This window comes from Lynx rufus, unplaced genomic scaffold (genome assembly GCF_022079265.1).
Source record: "Lynx rufus isolate CCGP_SWC_20201006 ecotype Redwood Valley unplaced genomic scaffold, mLynRuf1.p SCAF_5, whole genome shotgun sequence".
In the NCBI taxonomy this organism is placed as follows: domain Eukaryota; kingdom Metazoa; phylum Chordata; class Mammalia; order Carnivora; family Felidae; genus Lynx; species Lynx rufus.
This window is the reverse complement of record NW_025814867.1, coordinates 86,785,614-86,803,237: the sequence shown is the minus strand read 5'-3', so window position 1 is coordinate 86,803,237 and position 17,624 is coordinate 86,785,614. Positions and strand designations below refer to the sequence as shown.

General features: G+C 39.5%; 1 protein-coding gene across 2 annotated transcripts in view; it reads right to left on the bottom strand.

The window, feature by feature from the left end:
* The window catches only part of RNF168 (ring finger protein 168), a 39,626-nt gene extending 22,390 nt beyond the window's left edge, over positions 1–17,236 (bottom strand). Inside the window, exons 1-2 of one of the 2 annotated variants that reach the window (XM_047099698.1) lie at positions 16,986–17,236; positions 16,316–16,652 (exon numbers count right to left, since the gene is read on the bottom strand). In XM_047099698.1, coding sequence (XP_046955654.1) covers positions 16,316–16,616 — 301 coding nt within the window. In that variant the 5' untranslated portion in view covers positions 16,617–16,652; positions 16,986–17,236. Of the gene's footprint in view, positions 1–12,480; positions 12,519–16,315; positions 16,653–16,985 lie in introns of those variants that run through there. The other variant, XM_047099699.1, reaches the window with a different exon arrangement.
* Between the last annotated feature and the right edge of the window lie 388 nt (positions 17,237–17,624).

The window sequence follows — 17,624 nt, the reverse complement described above, 5'->3', positions numbered from 1 at the left end:
TTAAAAGAAAAGTCCATAGATTTTCTGGTTCAAAATGGCACATAAGTACATATACTTAACTCCTGTTCTAGAATCTGTTAAAATAACAGTGAAAGCAGTTTTAAAAAGTAATCCTACAACATCAAAGAGATTAGGGGAAGGGTCCATCAGTAAAAAAGAAACTTTAATAAATTTCTACAAAATGAGAGGCCGATATAAAAGACGTGACTTATATAGAAGAATGAAGAAAAATGCAACCCTTGGAAGTGTGAGACCTGCCCCATATACCTGAAAGGCAGCTCAGGCTCAAAACCACAACGCATAATAGAGACCAGAATGAATGAGTGTAGGACAGGAAATTCAAAGTTTATAATCTGTTAAATCAGAATACTTGGTTGGTAGGCATTTCTTCCTAGATATTAAGTGTACATATCACAAACAAAAGTTATTTTTTAAAGAAACTAAATTGTCTGGACAGAGCCAATGCAGCTAATATGAGAGGTGATGACCCAGAGCAAAGCCTTCTAAAATTTGGCACTCAGGGACAGCAAAGCATAATGGCCAGGTTTAACCTCAAACATTATCTGCCAGTCACCAATGCCAATGTATGCACAAGGAGTTTTATTCTAGGGCCTCACTTTTAAATATGAAAGCAAAACCAAGAATCATCAAACATTTCAAACAAATCTACAGGACTACAGAAACACTAAGATGCAAAGAAGGAAAAAATAATCTTGAGTTGAATCCAGAAAAAGAGAACACAACTGCTTATTTACAGGGGCAGCTGTTACTCAACTCCAGCTGACTACTGCCACCAGGAAACTTAGGTCTGTCTTTGTTATATTTTCTGATTTTTTCAAGACAATCCAGAAATCTATATGTTAGTGTAAAATCTGTAAATTTTAAATGTTGGCACTGAATGGGTAACAGAAAGCATGTCTGTAGCCTTTACATGGCTTGCAGGCCAGTTGTTTGCAAATTCTGCAACAGAGGAACTAAAAACAGTAATGCAACTCCATTACCAGTAGCAAAGAAGTATACTAAATTCTTATTTTAGCTGCTGACGAGGATTCATCTGAGACAATACAGTGGGAAATACAGGAGAGACAGCACTTTAATTATAGCATTTCTAATAAAGGAGGACACGGTATGTGTAGAGAGGTAGTGTAATATCAGATGTGACAGCTTAGGTGGTGGGCACACTTTTTCTGTAAAGGGCAAGATAATAAATATTTTATGCTTTGTGGGCAATGCAGCCTTTGTTGCAGTAATTCACTCTTGCCACTGTAAGCGCAAAAGGAATCATGGACATAGATGAGTACAGTGCCTCTGTTCTAAAAACACTTCATTTACAAAAAGAGATGTGGGCCAAATTTGGCCTGTGGATGACAAAGTTCTCAGAAATTGTGTGTGTGTGTGCGCGCACACATAAGCGCACATGTGCGGTGGTGTGGTGAACATTAAACAATTGTAGGCAACTGGAAAAGGAAAACTGTTTCCTTTTATCATTAAAGGAGTTCACTTAATAAAGAATAAAAATAGCCAGAATATTATGAAAATTAAAAGACAACCCATAGAATGGAGGAAAATATTTGCAAATCATAGATCTGATAAGGCATTAATATCGAGAATATACAAAGAACTCCAACAACTGAACAACACAAAACAAGCTCAGTTAAAAACATGGGCAAAGGACTTCAAAAGATTTTTTTTTTCCAAAAAATATGCAAATGGCCAACAAGCACATTAAAAGATGCTCAATATCACTAGTCATTAGGGAAATGCAAATCGAAACCACAAAGAGATACCACTTCATACCCATTAGGGTGGCTATTATAAAACAAAATAGTAAGTGCTGACAAGCAGATGGGGAAAGTGAAATCCTGGTGCACTGCTGGTGGAAATGTAAAATGTACAGCCCCTATGGAGAGCAATATGGTGGTTGCTCAAAAGAATTAAACAGAATTACCATAGGACCCAGGAATTCCTTTCTGGGTACACAGTGAAAAGAGTTGAAAGCAGGAACTCAGATACTTGTACACCAATGTTCACGGCAGCATTATTCACAACAGCCAAAAGTGGAAGTAATCCAAGCATTTATCAACAGATAAATGGATAAATAAAATGTAGTAAATACATACAGTGGAATATTATTGTCATAAAATGGAAGCCAATTCTGATACATGCTATAACAAGGATGAACCATGAAGATACTATGCTAAGTGAAATAAGTCAGACACAAAAGGACAAACACCCACTATAATGTTACTTACACAAGATACCTGGAGTAGTCAAATCTGACATAAGTAGAATGGTGGATGCCAGGGGTTAGAGGAAGGGGGAATTGGGGAATTATTGTTTAATGGGTACAGTTTCAATTGGAGAAGATGAAAAAGTTCTAGAGATGGACGGTGGTGATGGCTGCACACCAATGTGACTGTACTCAATGCTGCTGAACTGTACGCTTAAAAATAATTAAAACGGTAAATTTTCTGTTATCTGTATTTTACCACACACACACACACAAAAACCCAATAACAAGAAGAAGCAAAACTTCTGTTAAAAAGAAAACCACGGAATGATGGCTTGTTTCCTTCCACTTAGAGAGTCGCATGCTCTTTGTGGTCATTTTGTAGAATAAAGACCATCTTGGCTAATCACCCACTGTTAATCTTGTGTGGCAACATTGGATTTTTACTTAAAGATTTAAAATGGCTTTTCAGGGAGCACCTGGATGGCTCAGTCGGTAGAGTGTCCAACTCGACTTTGGCTCAGGTCATAATCCCAGGGTGGTGGGATCAAGACCCATGTGGGGCTCTGCGCTGAGTGTGGAGCCTGCTTGAGATTCTCTCTCTCTCTCTCTCTCTCTCTCTCTCTCTCTCTCTCTCTCTCCCTCTTGCCCCTCTTCCCTGCTTGTGTGCTCTCTCTCTCCTCTAAAATAAAATAATAAATAAATAATAAATAAATAAATAATAGTAAAATGGCTTTAGAATAAACACAAAAAAAGAAAAGAAAAGAAAAAAGAAAAACACAGAGGAGCCATGATGGAGCCACTAAAGGCCCCACATCAGTACATCAAGATTTAATATCTAACCTAACTTCAGCTTCAACCCCCTCAAACATAACCTTTAACTACCCAAACTGTAATTTCCTGTAAGCAGTATCCTGAGAGACCCCTTCCTTCTTAGGAGGACAACTTTGCCTAAACACTGCAGTCCTTGCTAATAAATTGTGGTGTTCTTTAAAATTTTTTTAATGTTTATTTTTTATTGAGAGAGAGAGAGTGCACATGCGTGAGAACGCACAGGGGAGGGGCAGAGAGAGAGAGGGAGAACAGAATCTGAAGCAGGCTCCAGGCTCTGAGCTGTCAGCATAGAGCCCAATACAGGGCTTGAACTCATAGACGGTGAAATCATGACCTAAACAGATTTCAGAGGCTTAACCGACTGAGCCACCCAGGCACCCCTAGTTTTTTTGTTTGTTTAATGCCTCTTCTCTGCCTTTCCTTTCCTGTAGCTCAGTGGAGCTCTCCACTGTTGGTTAGATGAGATGCTTCCTGATTCATGAATCATTTAATAAAGTCAATTAGATCTTCAAATTTACTTGGTTTAATTTTTTTAAATGCTTCTGTATGGTGACAAACATCACAAAATTAAAAACAAACAACAAACTGGGAGAAGTTATTTGCAAATACATAAATCAATAGAGATTTAATGTCCAGAATATAACAAGAACTTTTACAGATTAAGAAAAACACACTACATTAATGGGCAAAGAAACATACAATTTACAAAAGATGCTTAACTATAGTAAGCAGAGAGAACTGTAATTTAAAAAAGAAAACAAAACAGAGGTGCCTGGGTGGCTCAGTCGATTAGGTGTCTGACTTCAGCTCAGGTCATGCATGATCTCACGGTTCGCAGGTTCGAGCCCCACATCAGGCTGTCTGCTGTCAGCTCTCTCTGCCCCTCCCCAACTTGTGCATGCTCCCTCTCTCAAAAAGAGGAAAAAAAAAACAGGGAACTACTGAGACTTTTAAAGTTTACTTATTTGTATACAAGGTAAATCTAAACTGAGATCAGTAACTTTCTCAACCAAAGACACAACAAATTAAAATTGTCATAATAGGCTTCTAATGTCCAGGTGCAATTATTTGCTATTTCTAAGTATATGATGAATTTGAAAAAAATCAGTTTTATGGGCTAAAACTAGACTATGACAGTCAATTTTTGCCATCTGTTGGAAATAACTTATCAACACTATGCAATTTTGGTTAACTCAAATTTCTGTTGTGACGCACTCAAACGTTCCCACTGCACTTAATATTGCTGTCTTACAGTGAGTGTTCTTCCTGAGCAGCCAAGATTCATTAAAGGAATTTTATCCCCATACTCTTTATTTTGAAATAAAAATCCACATTAATCGAAGAACTGAATGTCCAATACTGGACCAAACCCAAAAATCATAATAAACCTAACGAACAATTAATTAAGCTGTTTATACAAATATTTTTTCATCACTCTATTTGACTCTGCTTACATCTTCATGGAAATAAAGTTTTCTTCTCCTAATTAAATTTGCTCAGCCAATCTTCCTCTGAAGCCTGTAGGGTTCCTTGCTTGACTCTTCCTAGTTTCTAGTGGTTTACCAGCAATCTCCAGTGTTCACTGGCTTGTAGATGCGTCATTCCAACTCTGTCTTCACACAGTGTTCTCACTGTGGGTTTACTGTGTGTCTGTCTCTGTGTGCAAATTTTCCCTTTTAGAGAGGACACCAGTCATAATGGCTTAGGACCCACACTAACGACCTTAACTTGACTACCTCTATAGATGCTATTTCCAAATAAGGTCTGAAGTATTAGGGGCCAGGACTTCAACATATCTTTTGAGGAGACACAATTCAACATATAACAATGTGTAAATTGTCCTCACTGAAAAACTATAAAACATTACTGAGAGAAATTAGAGAAGACCCAAATAAATGGAGAAAGAGACTATTTTCATGGGTACAAGGGCTCTACGTTAAGATGTCAATTCTCCCCAAACTGATCTAAAAATTCAACACAACCCAAATCAACTCCCACTATGCTTTTGGTAGAAATTGACAGGTTGATTAAAATCTACATGAAAATAGAAAGGACCTAGAATATCCAAATATGAAAAATAATTACAAAGTTGGAGAATTATCACTACACGACTTCAAGACTTTCTATATAGCCACAGTAATCAACAGTGTGAGATTTTTTTTCTTATAAAGTCTTTCTAAAACTTTTTTAACGTTTATTTATTTTTGAGAGAGAGAAAGCAAGAGGGAGAAAGAGAGAGGGAGAGGGGCAGAGAGAGAGGGAGACACAGGATCCGAAGCAGGCTCTGCGCTGACAGCAGAGAGTCTAATCCAGGGCTTGAACTCACGAATCGTGAGATCATGACCTGGTGCTGAAGTTGGACCCTTAACTGACTGAGCACCCAGGTGCCCCTCAACAGTGTAATTTTAACATTAAAATCAACAAATCAACCAAACAGGCTTGTAAGAAAAGTCTTTTCAACAAAGGGACAGGAGTAAGCGATATCCACACAGGAAAAAAACCTCAACCCCTATCTCACACAATATTCACAACATTTAGAATGGTCCATAGACCTAAACAAAAAAGCTAAAACTATAAAGCTTTTATTTATTTATTTATTTATTTATTTATTTATTTATTTACATTTATTTATTTTTGAGAGACAGAGAGAAACAGAGCAGGAGCGGTGGAGGGGCAGAGAGAGGGATATACAGAATCCAAAGTAGGCTCTAGGCTCTGAGCTGTCAGCACAGAGTCCTACGTAGGGTTTGAAGCCATGAACTGTGAGATCATGACCTGAGCCAAAGCTGGACACTTAACCAACTGAGCCACCCAGGTGTCCCTAAAACTATGAAGCTTTTAGAAAAAACATAGAAATATTTTTATATTACTACAGAAGATAAAGTTTTTCAGAACACAAAAAGTAATAATCATAAAAGGAAAAGTTTATTAATTAGACTTCATGAAAATTAAAAATTTTAGCTCAACAGGGCACCTAGCTGGTTGATTCAGTGGAGTATGCAACTCTTGATCTCAAGGCTGTGAGTGGAGCCCCACATTAGGTGTAGAGTTTACCTTAAAAAATAGATAAATAAAATCTTTTAAAAATGTTTTCAGCTCATCAAGAAGACACCATTAAGAAAATGAATAAGCAAGACACAGCCTGTAAGAAAATATTCACAAAACAACTTGCAAAGTACTGGTATCCAAAATATATAAAGAACTCCTACAACTTGGGGCGCCTGGGTGGCGCAGTTGGTTAAGCGTCCGACTTCAGCCAGGTCACGATCTCGCGGTCCGTGAGTTCGAGCCCCGCGTCAGGCACTGGGCTGATGGCTCAGAGCCTGGAGCCCGTTTCCGATTCTGTGTCTCCCTCTCTCTCTGCCCCTCCCCCGTTCATGCTCTGTCTCTCTCTGTTCCAAAAATAAATAAACGTTGAAAAAAAAAAATAAAAAAAAAAAAAGAACTCCTACAACTTAATAATACAAAGATAAACCTGAGGCAAAAAATTCAGACAGACACTTAATAAATTCAGACACTGTCTGAATAAAATTCAGACAGACACTAATGGAAGATACATAAATCATCAATAAACAATGAAGATTCAACATCATTAGTCACCAGGAAAATGCTAATTAAAACTACAATGAGATACGACTACAAATCTATCAGTATGGTTAGATAGGTAACACCAAATGTTGATGAGCATGTTGTAAATGAACTAAACGTGTCACCTCCTAAATTCTATGTTGAAACTTTAATCTAACTGGATAGTATTTGGAGGTAGAAACTTTGGGAGGTAATTAGTTCAGAAGGGTAGACCCCTCCTGACTGGGATTAGTGCCCTTACAGGAGGCTAATAAGCTTAGCTAGCTTTCCACCAGGTAAAGCCATAACCAGGAAGAGGGCTCCCACAAAGAACTAACTCAGACAGTAACTTGATCTTAGACTTCCTAGCTTCCAGAACTGTAAAAAAAATAAATTTCTGTTTAAGCCACCTCGTCTGTATACTTCATTATAGCAGCCCAAACTAAGACAGATGTGCAGAAACCAGAATTTGCAAACATTGTTGCTGGTATTAGACAATACAACCATTCTGGAAAATTATAGTTTTTTATATAACTAAGCATATACCTACTCTAAGCAATTTTACTCCTAAGTATTTACCCAAGAAAAAATGAAAACATATGACCACAAAAAAAAAAAAACTATTATAAGAATCTTCACAGCAACTTTTTTTTTTAATTTTTTAAAAATATTTATTCATTAATAAAGGAGAGGGACACAGAGGCCCAAAATCAAGATGTCAACAGGAACGTGTTCTCTTGAAGGCTCTAGAGGGGAATCTGTTACATGCCTTTCTTTTAGTTTCTGGGTGTTGTTGACAGTCCGTGGTATTCCTTGGCTTACTGCTGCACAACTCCAATCTCTGCCTCCATAGCCATATGGCATTCTCCTGCTGTGTCTGTCTTCACATTGCTGTCTCTTCTCTGTGTCCCTCTCCTTTATTAAGGGCCCACCCTACTCCAGTATGAACTCAATTATGTTTACAACACTTATTTCCCGATAAGGTCCCATTCTGAGTACAGGGATTAGAATTTCAACGTATCTTTTTGGGGGATACAATTCAACCCACAGTAGTAATCATGCCCTGTATATTCTTTAGTGTAAGATTCTTTTACTTAGTATAATAATATTTGAGATTCATCTTTGTTGTGGGTACTAGTAATTTATTTCTTTTTATTAAAAAAATTTTTTGTTTTTTAATGTTTGCTTATTTTTGAGAGAGACAGAGACAGTGTGTGAGCAGGATTGGTGCAAAGAGAGAGGGAGACACAGAATCCAAAGCAGGCTCCAGGCTCTGAGCTGCCAGCACAGAGCCTGATGTGGGGCTCGAACTCACGAGCTATGAGATCACAACCTGAGCTAAAGTCAGACATTTAACCAACTGAGCCACCCAGGCACCCCAATTTCTTTTTATTTTTAAATATCATTCTACCATTTGACTGTATTATACTTTGTTGGTGGTTCTCCAGTTTATGGTGTCCCAGCTGTTTCCAGGTTTTGGCTCTTATGAATAAAGTTGCTGTTATTAAAAAAAAAAAAAAAAGAAAAAGAAAAAAAAAAGGGGCGCCTGCTTGGCTCTGTCAGTTGAACGTCCGACATCGCTCAGGTCATGATCTTGCGGTTCATGAGTTGGAGCCCCGTGTCAGGCTCTGTGCTGATAGCTTGGAGCCTGGAACCTGCTTTGGATTCTGTGTCTGCCTCTCTCTCCACCCACCCCTGCTTGTGCTGTGTCTCTCTCTGTCTTCCAAAAATGAATAAATATTTTTAAAAAATTAAAAAAAAGTTGCTGTGAAGATTCTTATAATAGTTTTTTTTTTTTTTGTGGTCATATGTTTTCATTTTTTCTTGGGTAAATACTTAGGAGTAAAATTGCTTAGAGTAGGTATATGCTTAGTTATATAAAAAACTATAATTTTCCAGAATGGTTGTATTGTCTAATACCAGCAACAATGTTTGCAAATTCTGGTTTCTGCACATCTGTCTTAGTTTGGGCTGCTATAATGAAGCCACCTGGGTGGCTCAGTCGGTTAAGGATCCCACTCTTGGTTTCAGCTCAGGTCATGATCTCACGGTTCATGAGTTTGAGCGCTACATCAGGCTCTGTGCTGACAGTGCAGAGCCTGCTTGGGATTCTCTCTTTCCCTCTCTCTCTCTCTCTGCCCCTCCCCTGCTCTCTCTTAAAATAAATAAATGAACTTAAAAAAAAAAAGACTTGCATATTATAGGTAAATTAATATTAAAAGAAAAGTTATAAGCTAACATTGATCTTCAAAATATGTATGCTTACATATTTAAGAGAAAGTGAAATAAATGAAAAAATAAAAAAGACTGACATGAATAGATGAAAGAGCTGTGACACAGTAAAATATTCTCATATCTGGTTACGGGTACATGAAAGTTCACTATAAAATGCTTTCAACTTTTTTATATGTTTAAAATCTTTCATAATAAAATGCTGAAAATAGTAAGTATACTACCAAAATTTCTTTGAGAAAAAATAAAAGGAAGAAAGACCAAATGTTGGCAAGAATGTGGTGCAACTACAACTCTCATACACTACTGGCAGGAGTATAAACTGGTAAAAGCCACTTTGGAAAACTGGCAATATCTCCTAAGGCTTACCCTACCTGTAACACCCACCAAGGGGTAGTCTTAGGCTTTACTAAACATTCAGACTCCAAAAAATGACCACAGGACCACATTTGGTATCAATCTAACAACATGAGAGCAAGGAAGCCAGATTATCCTTTCTCCACAGCAGCAAACATTTCTTATGGCAACAATACAGGCACAGGCTCCCCACAAGGAACATGCTCAGTTACAATGGTCACTATGCTAGAGGAGCACAAAGCACAATATCCCAATCAGTATTTATAATTCCCTCCAACAGGGAAGCAATTTGTCAACTGGGGATAATTTTTCTCATTAAGCCACGTTGCCTAGTAAACATTAACATTCTTATCCTCAGGTTTAGGGGAAACAAAACTAGAAATTTAATCAAAGGATGGATTCTCATCTAGCACGGAAAGGATTTATTTTCACTCATACTCTGTGGCCCCGAATTCCATTCTTTTGCACTCTCCCAAAAATAAATATTAAAAAAATATGTAGGGGCGCCTGGGTGGCGCAGTCGGTTAAGCGTCCGACTTCAGCCAGGTCACGATCTCGCGGTCCGTGAGTTCGAGCCCCGCGTCCGGCTCGGGGTTGATGGCTCGGAGCCTGGAGCCTGTTTCCGATTCTGTGTCTCCCTCTCTCTCTGCCCCTCCCCCGTTCATGCTCTGTCTCTCTCTGTCCCAAAAATAAATAAAAACATTGAAAAAAAATTAAAAAAAAAATATGTAAGTATAAAAATACTCACGGTAGCACTATTCATAACAGCCTAAAATGCCTAATGTCAATGGACATAAAATTTTTCATTGCTTTTACTATTTAATATCCACACAACATAGTACCATACAGCAAAGAAAATAAAGAAACCCCAATCACATGGACCAATCTCACCAATATAATGGTGAGCTAAAGATACAAGGGGATTCCTTTTTTTAAAAAAAATTTTTTTAACATTTATTTATTTTTGAGAGAGCATGAGCGGGGGACACAGAATTCAAAGCAGGCTCCCGGCTCTGAGCTGTCGGCACAGAGCCCGATGCAGGGCTGTAACTCACGAACACGAGATCATGACCTGAGCCAAAGTCGGATGCTTAACTGACTGAGCCACCCATGCACCCCAAGATTCCTTTTTTTTTTAAAGTACGCTTCACGCCCAGCACGGAGCCCAACGTGGGGCTTGAACTTATGACCCTGACATCAAGACCTGAACTGAGATCAAAAGTCAGACACTTAACTGACTGAGCCACCCAGGCACCCCAAAAGATACCATTTTTTAAAAGGTTCAGAAATAGGTAAAAGCAATCTACGGTGTTACACATCACAATAGTAGTTACAGGAATGGTGAGCGAACAGAGACTGCAAGGGGGCCACAAGGAGGACTTAGGAGTTTTGGGAAAGTTCTAGGTCTTGACCGGAATGCTGGTTACATATACATTTTCACTTTGAAAATTCACTGAACTGCAAATTTATGATTTATATACTTTTGTATATACGTTACATTTCAAAAAAATTTACATGAAAAACAAAGAAGGATCAGCTTCCAGAACAGTAAAGTAAAGATCTGCAGACCTGTTTTTCAATCGGAGAAAGGTATAAATCACTAGTCATACAAAATGCCTTGAAATTGCCCTACGAGCATACAGCAAAGAAATACTTCCAAAAATTTTTTACTATATCTCAGTAAGAAAAGTGAGAATCTGTGGCACTTGAGCCATATAAGAGGGAGGCTGTGCCAAGGCAGGGCTCCCAGTCTCCCCAGCTCCTGGTGAAGAGCCACAGTAACCCTCCAGGAGGAACAAACTGCCAGCATTTATCCTTTGCAGCTCACTGTTGCAGAGACTGAATTCCAGGTGAGTGGACCTGAGAGACTGTGGGCTACCTTCCTCTATTCACTTCCCACTCACAGAAGGGAAACATGACCCCAGGCACAGCAGGTAGAGAATACTAGGGCCCCATCACCCTCATCACAACTCACTCACAGGGCAAAGGTTCTAGGGCAGGCAAGCCAAGACTGGAGGCTACTGTATGTCTGCCTACTAGCCTATTCACAGAGAGAAGTAAGCCATCGTCTCTGCTTCCTGCTCTAGAGCAGTGACTCAGATTTTTGCCCAGGGAAAGAGGCAGGCCGTAAGAACCGAGAGCTCCAAAGATCTCCCTCAAAGAAAATGACTTTATATAGAAGAGAATGTGGAGAATTTCAAGCATAAGGGCATTCTTGAAAATAACATCAGTTTTAGTGGTAAAGCACTTAAGGCTGATGGAGTGCTGCCAACAAAATGGCAGAACAGGCAGTTCCAAGCTCTCATCCCTCCACAAAAACATTAAAAAACAAGCAGAAACTATCAGCGCCAATATTGTCAGAACTCTGGAAAACAATCAAAGGTTAACAGCAGCCAAGAAAATGATGAACCAAGAAAAAGGCAACTTCAAAATAATAGGAAAGTTTTGTGGCAGTTTTACTCTCTCCCCACCTCCTCCTCAGTACAGTGGCAGTCTTGAAGAAGGAAACCCACATTCCCAGAATGGGACACTGGTCCCTGGTTCTGGAGGGGGTGCAGCAGACCCAAGGTAAGACACATGTTTGGAAGACATGTGAGAAGACTCCAAACTTTCACCTTGGGCTGATCCCTAGGCTCACTATAAGCCTGGCTAAGTGTTGAAGGTCCAAACTTCATCTTGGTCTGATCCCTAGGCTCAGTGCAAGCCTGGCTAAGTGCTGAAGGACCATCTTGGCACTAAGCCCATGTTCCAAGACAAAAAGGCACTTTTTTGTTTCATTTCTTTTGTTGTTGTTTTTTAGCTCCTGAAATTCAAGGAAATCTGTCAAAACACTAACTGAGCACAAGTTAAGGCACAGAGACTTAGGTGACCATACACAAGGAGGTATAGTCCTTGCAAAAATAGTTTGGGAAAGTTAGCAAACCAATGAACTGTTACAGCTTTCAACAATAAAAAAAAAAAAAAAAGGTAAACTCTGGGGAAAGGGAAAGAATCTGACTTTCAGGGTCACCATACTGTAATATTCAAATGCCCAATATTCTAAAACAAATAAACAAACAAACAAAAAACACAAGGCATACAAGGAAACAAGAAAGAGTATGGATGATTCATAGGAACAAAATAAATTAACAGAAACCATTCTTGGGGAAGTCCAGACATCAGACTTACTAGTTAAAAACTTTAAAACAGCCATCTTATCAACAAATGGCACTAGGAATGCTGGATATCCACATGTAAAAAAAATGAAATTAAACCCTTACCCTGTATCATATAAAAAAACTTAACTCAAAGCAGATTAAAGGGGCGCCTGGGTGGCGCAGTCGGTTAAGCGTCCAACTTCAGCCAGGTCACGATCTCGCGGTCCAGGAGTTCGAGCCCCGCGTCAGGCTCTGGGCTGATGGCTCAGAGCCTGGAGCCTGTTTCTGATTCTGTGTCTCCCTCTCTCTCTGCCCCTCCCCTGTTCATGCTCTGTCTCTCTCTGTCCCAAAAATAAATAAACGTTGAAAAAAAAAATTAAAAAAAAAAAAAAAAAAAAAAGCAGATTAAAGACCTAAAACTATGAAGTTCCTAGAAGAAAACAGGGAAAAAACTCCATGATATTGAAACTTAGCAATGATTTGTTGGATATGACACCAAACCACAAACAACAAAAGCAAAAAATAGACATATAGGACTATATCAAACTACATAATCAGAGTGAAATGGCAACCTATGGAATGGGAGAAAATATTTGCAAATCATACCTGATAAGGAGTTAACATCCAGAATAAATAAAGAACACCATCAACTCAACAACAAAAAATAAATAAACCAATTAAAAACAAGCAAAGGACTAGAATAAACATCTCTCCACAGAAGATATACAAATGGCCAATAAACACATGAAAAGATGTTCAACATCATCAGTCATTAGGGAAATGAAAATCAAAACCACAATGAGATAGCATCTCATACTCATTAGGATGGCTTTATCTAAAAAAAAAAAAAAAAAAAAAAAAAACAGAAAGTAAGAGTAACAAAGTGTTAACAAGAATGTGGAAAAACGAGGGGGGGGGAATTAAAAAAAAAAAAGAATGTGGAAAAACGAAAGAGTCCTTGCATACTGCTGGTGGGAATGTAAAACAGTGCAGTTGCTATGGAAAAGAGTATGTCAGTTCCTCAAAAAAAATCCATATAGTTAGCATATGACCCAGCAATTCCTTTCTGGGTACATACTCAAAGGAGTTGAAAGCAAGAACTTAAAAAATATTTGTATCCAATGTTCACAGCAGCATTACTCACAACAGCCAAAAGGTAGAAGTAACCCAAGTGTCCCCTGATGAATAAACAAAATGTGGTAAATACATTCAATGGAATATTATTTAGCCATAGAAAGGACTGAAATTCTAACACATGCTACAACATGGATGAACCTTGAAGACATTTAAGTGAAATAAACCAGATACAAAAGGACAAATATTTACTATGATATCTAAAATGGTCAAATTCAGAGACAGAAAGTAGAATTATGGTTAAAAGGACTGGAAGAAGGAACTGGGGAGTTATTGTTTAATGGGTATGGAGTTTCAGCTTGGGAAGATGAAACTGGTCTGGAGATGGATGGTGGTGATGGTTGTAAACCAGTGGGACCGTACTTAACGGCACTGAAGTGTACACTTAAAAACAACAGGAATCGGGAGCACTTGGGTGGCTCAGCTGGTTGGGTGTCTGACTTTGGCTCAGGTCATGATCTCACAGTTGGTGAGTTTGAGCCCCACATCAGGCTTACTGCTGTCAGCCTGTCAGCGCAGAGCCCTCTTCAGATCCTGTTCCCCTCTCTCAGCCCCTCCTCTGCTTGTGTTCCCTCAAAAATAAATCTTAAAAAAAAAAAAAAGTGGGAATTGTAAATTTTGTTATGCATACTTTACCACAATTAAAAAGACACAGATACTAAGTGATACCACTTCACACCTACTAGGATGGCTATTTAAAAAAACAACCAAAAAACCAGAAAGTAAGTGTTGGTGAGGATGTGGAGAAATTGGAACCATTATACATTGCAGGTAGGAATGCAAAATGGCACAGCACCAGGGAAAAGTTTAGCAGTTCGTCAAAAAGCTAAACCTAGAATTACTATATGATCCAGCACTTCCACTTCTTGGTACGTACACAAAAGAACTGGAAAGAGATTCAAATACTTATACATGAATATTCATATCAGCACTACTTCAAATAGACAAAAAGTGAAAACAACTCAAATGTCCATCAGTGGATGAAGGGATAAACAAAATATAATCCATAAAATGAAAAATTATTCAGATCTAAAAAGGAATGAAATACTGATATATGTCACAACTGTGAATAACCTTGGAAACATTTAACTGAAAGAAGCCAGGCACAACAGATTATATATTGTATGAACGCATTTATATGAAATATCTAGAACAAGCAAATTCATAGAGACAGAGTAAATAAAAACTGGGGGTGGAGGGGTGGGGAAGGAGAAGAACGTAGGGTTTTTGCTTAATGGTTAAAGAATCTGGGTGATGACAATGTTTATAGCAGCACTATCAACAACAGCCAAAGTATGGAAAGAGCCCAAACCTCCATTGATGGATGAATGGATAAAGAAGATGTGCTATATATACACAGTGGAGTATTACTCAGCAATCAAAAAGAATGAAATCTTGTCATTTGCAACTATGTGGATGGAACTAGAGGGTATTATGCTAAGTGAAATTAGCCAGCCAGAGAAAGACAAATATCATATGACTTCACTCATATGAGGAATTTAAAATACAAAACAGATGAACATAAAGGAAGGGAAGCAAAAATAATATAAAAACAGGGAGGGGGACAAAACATAAGAGACTCTTAAATATAGAGAACAAACAGAGGGTTACTGGAGGGGTTGTGGGAGGGGGGATGGGCTAAACGGGTAAGGGGCATTAAGGAATCTAGTCCTGAAATCATTGTTGCACTAGATGCTAACTCGAGTGTAAATTAAACAATAAATAAATTTAAAAAAAAAAGAATCTGGGTGATGAAAAACTGGAAACATAGTGGTGATGGTTATACACTGTGAAGACAATTTATGCCATTGACCTGTAACTTAAAATGGTTAAAATGGCAAATTTTATGCTATATATATTTTACCACAACTTTGAAAAAACTGATAATAAAATACCAAAACCACTTCACTGTACACTTTCTTTTTAAGTGTTTATTGTCTGGGTTTTTTTGTTTTTTGTTTTGTAATCTCTACACCCAACAAGGGGCTCGAACTCATGACCTCGAGAGTCGCACCCTCTTCCCACTGAGCCAGCCAGATGCCCCAGAACTGTACAATGTAAATGTATCAATTCTATGTGAATATCTCAATAAAGCTGTTTTAATAAAGTGTAACTACTGTTGAAAACATCATTAAAATGGCAAATTTGTTATACATATTTACCACAATAAAGGTTAATTCCCCCCAAACAAGGCAAGTACACCAGAGCACAGGCACTTTATTCAAAGCCTAGACAAGAAACTGCATGGCTTATTGATCACCTAAGTGTGCTAGAGTCAAATGTTCAGCTTGGGGCACACAGCTGCTGAGTCTACAGGGTGGAGAGCTTTAAATAAAAATGATCTAGATGGAACTGGTCACTGAAAGCTATTTTATTAGGTTGCATGCTTAAGAGAGGAATTAAATAAATGGAGATGTACAGTCAAGCAGGCTAAAGAAAATACATGAAAGTAAAAGAATCAGCACTACAGCAATCCAGTACCTTCTATACTTCTCATGTTGCTGTACTGACTACTGCTGATCTGTGGATATTTATGTAACTTTCACACGACCGAAGGCTCTATGTGGGCCATTCCTGTGGGTTTGTTTGTTTCTTTGTTTTCATTTTTAACACCAATTGAACGCAGCCTGGGCATTATTACAATGAACACAATCTTGCTATCGACTTCAATCAACATTTTGGGGCCCATGCAACCCAAACCGGGGAGAAAAAAATTAGACAAATATTAGTCGGTTTCTTTTTAATCCTTTTCTCAAATGGATTAGTGGTAATTCACTTAAAGAATTTTGAGTTTCACACAACACACACGCTGGGTTTTACTCACCGATCTCCTCTGATTCCTGCCCAGAGACTCTAAGCTTGCATTCCTTTGGATAGTGTTTTTGGATTATCTCCCACAGTTCCATGTTGACAAGAGAATTTCTTCGGGTGTGATACCGGGTCCACGAAGAGACCCGGCGGCGACAGAAAGGACAGCATAAACTTGCCTTTTCGACAGTCGATTGGAAGCAGGGATTACAGAGCGTGTGGTTACAAGGCAGTGTTATGGGCTCAATCAGGATTTCCACACAGATGCGGCACTGACATTCCGACAAGGAAGGGATGGCGTTTTGAGTCACAGCCATTTTAATATGCTAACAAGGCATATTCAGCATCAGTACCTGAAAGAGAAAGAGTCTCATTTCCGTCCCAACTACGGAGAAAGAGAATTAACACTTTTGTGTTTAAATATTATGCACAGCTGCGTATCAGAATTCAGAGACTGGGAACATCACACAGCGTCCCGAAATAAAAAGGCACCCTGTTATCCAGGTAAACAGTACTACCCTGGAAAGCGGCGTATCTGTCCATGTTTCAGACAAACGTCGGGTAAGGAAAGGAACGTTTTCGTCGGGAGACCTAGACATTAACCCAACCTTTGTGAGGGCTGACTGTGGGCTCCAGCTCTCCCGCGCGGCGAGAGGTACGCGCCCAATTGCCCTCCTCCCTCTTACCAGCTGAGGATGCTCCCTGAGCTCTCAGCACAGCCAAGCCCGAGACCGCCCAGGCGCGAAGGTACGGGGCCTCAACTCCGAGAAACGCCGTTTCCGCCCAGACGCCGGGCTGCGCGGGAGTAGGACTTCCGTTTTACCGTTGCTGTGGGGGCAACACGCGAGACCCCACGTTCCAGCTTTCGTGCACCGGGAGCGGTTTCCCAGCGCTCTGAACCCACACTCCCCTTTCCTCGGTGAGGCAAAAAGCCTAATCTTTGCAGTCGTGCTGTAGCAACCCGACGAGGGCTAGTGACGTCACAACTGCTCACCCAAACGGTCCCTCCCACCCAGAGAACAGCCCTAGAGCGGACACATCTGACGTTCGGCTGGGTGGGACTTCCGGGTCCTGTGCGCGCCTCCCGCCCAGTCCCGCTCCCTTCGGCCCCGCAGAGGGTCCGCCCCTTGTGTTGCAGTCTCTTTCGCTCCAGCTGGAGCCAAGACCTACCATCCCCTTGGGCTATGTGCGCCGGGAGGCTGCGGAAACCGGGAGGGTCGCGAGGTTGGTCCCTGGCAGAAAAAGGGAAACCTCAAGACAAATGAAAGACCCAACAGTAATTTTAAAAATTCTTCCCTCTTCTTTTTAAAATTTTACTTCTCAGA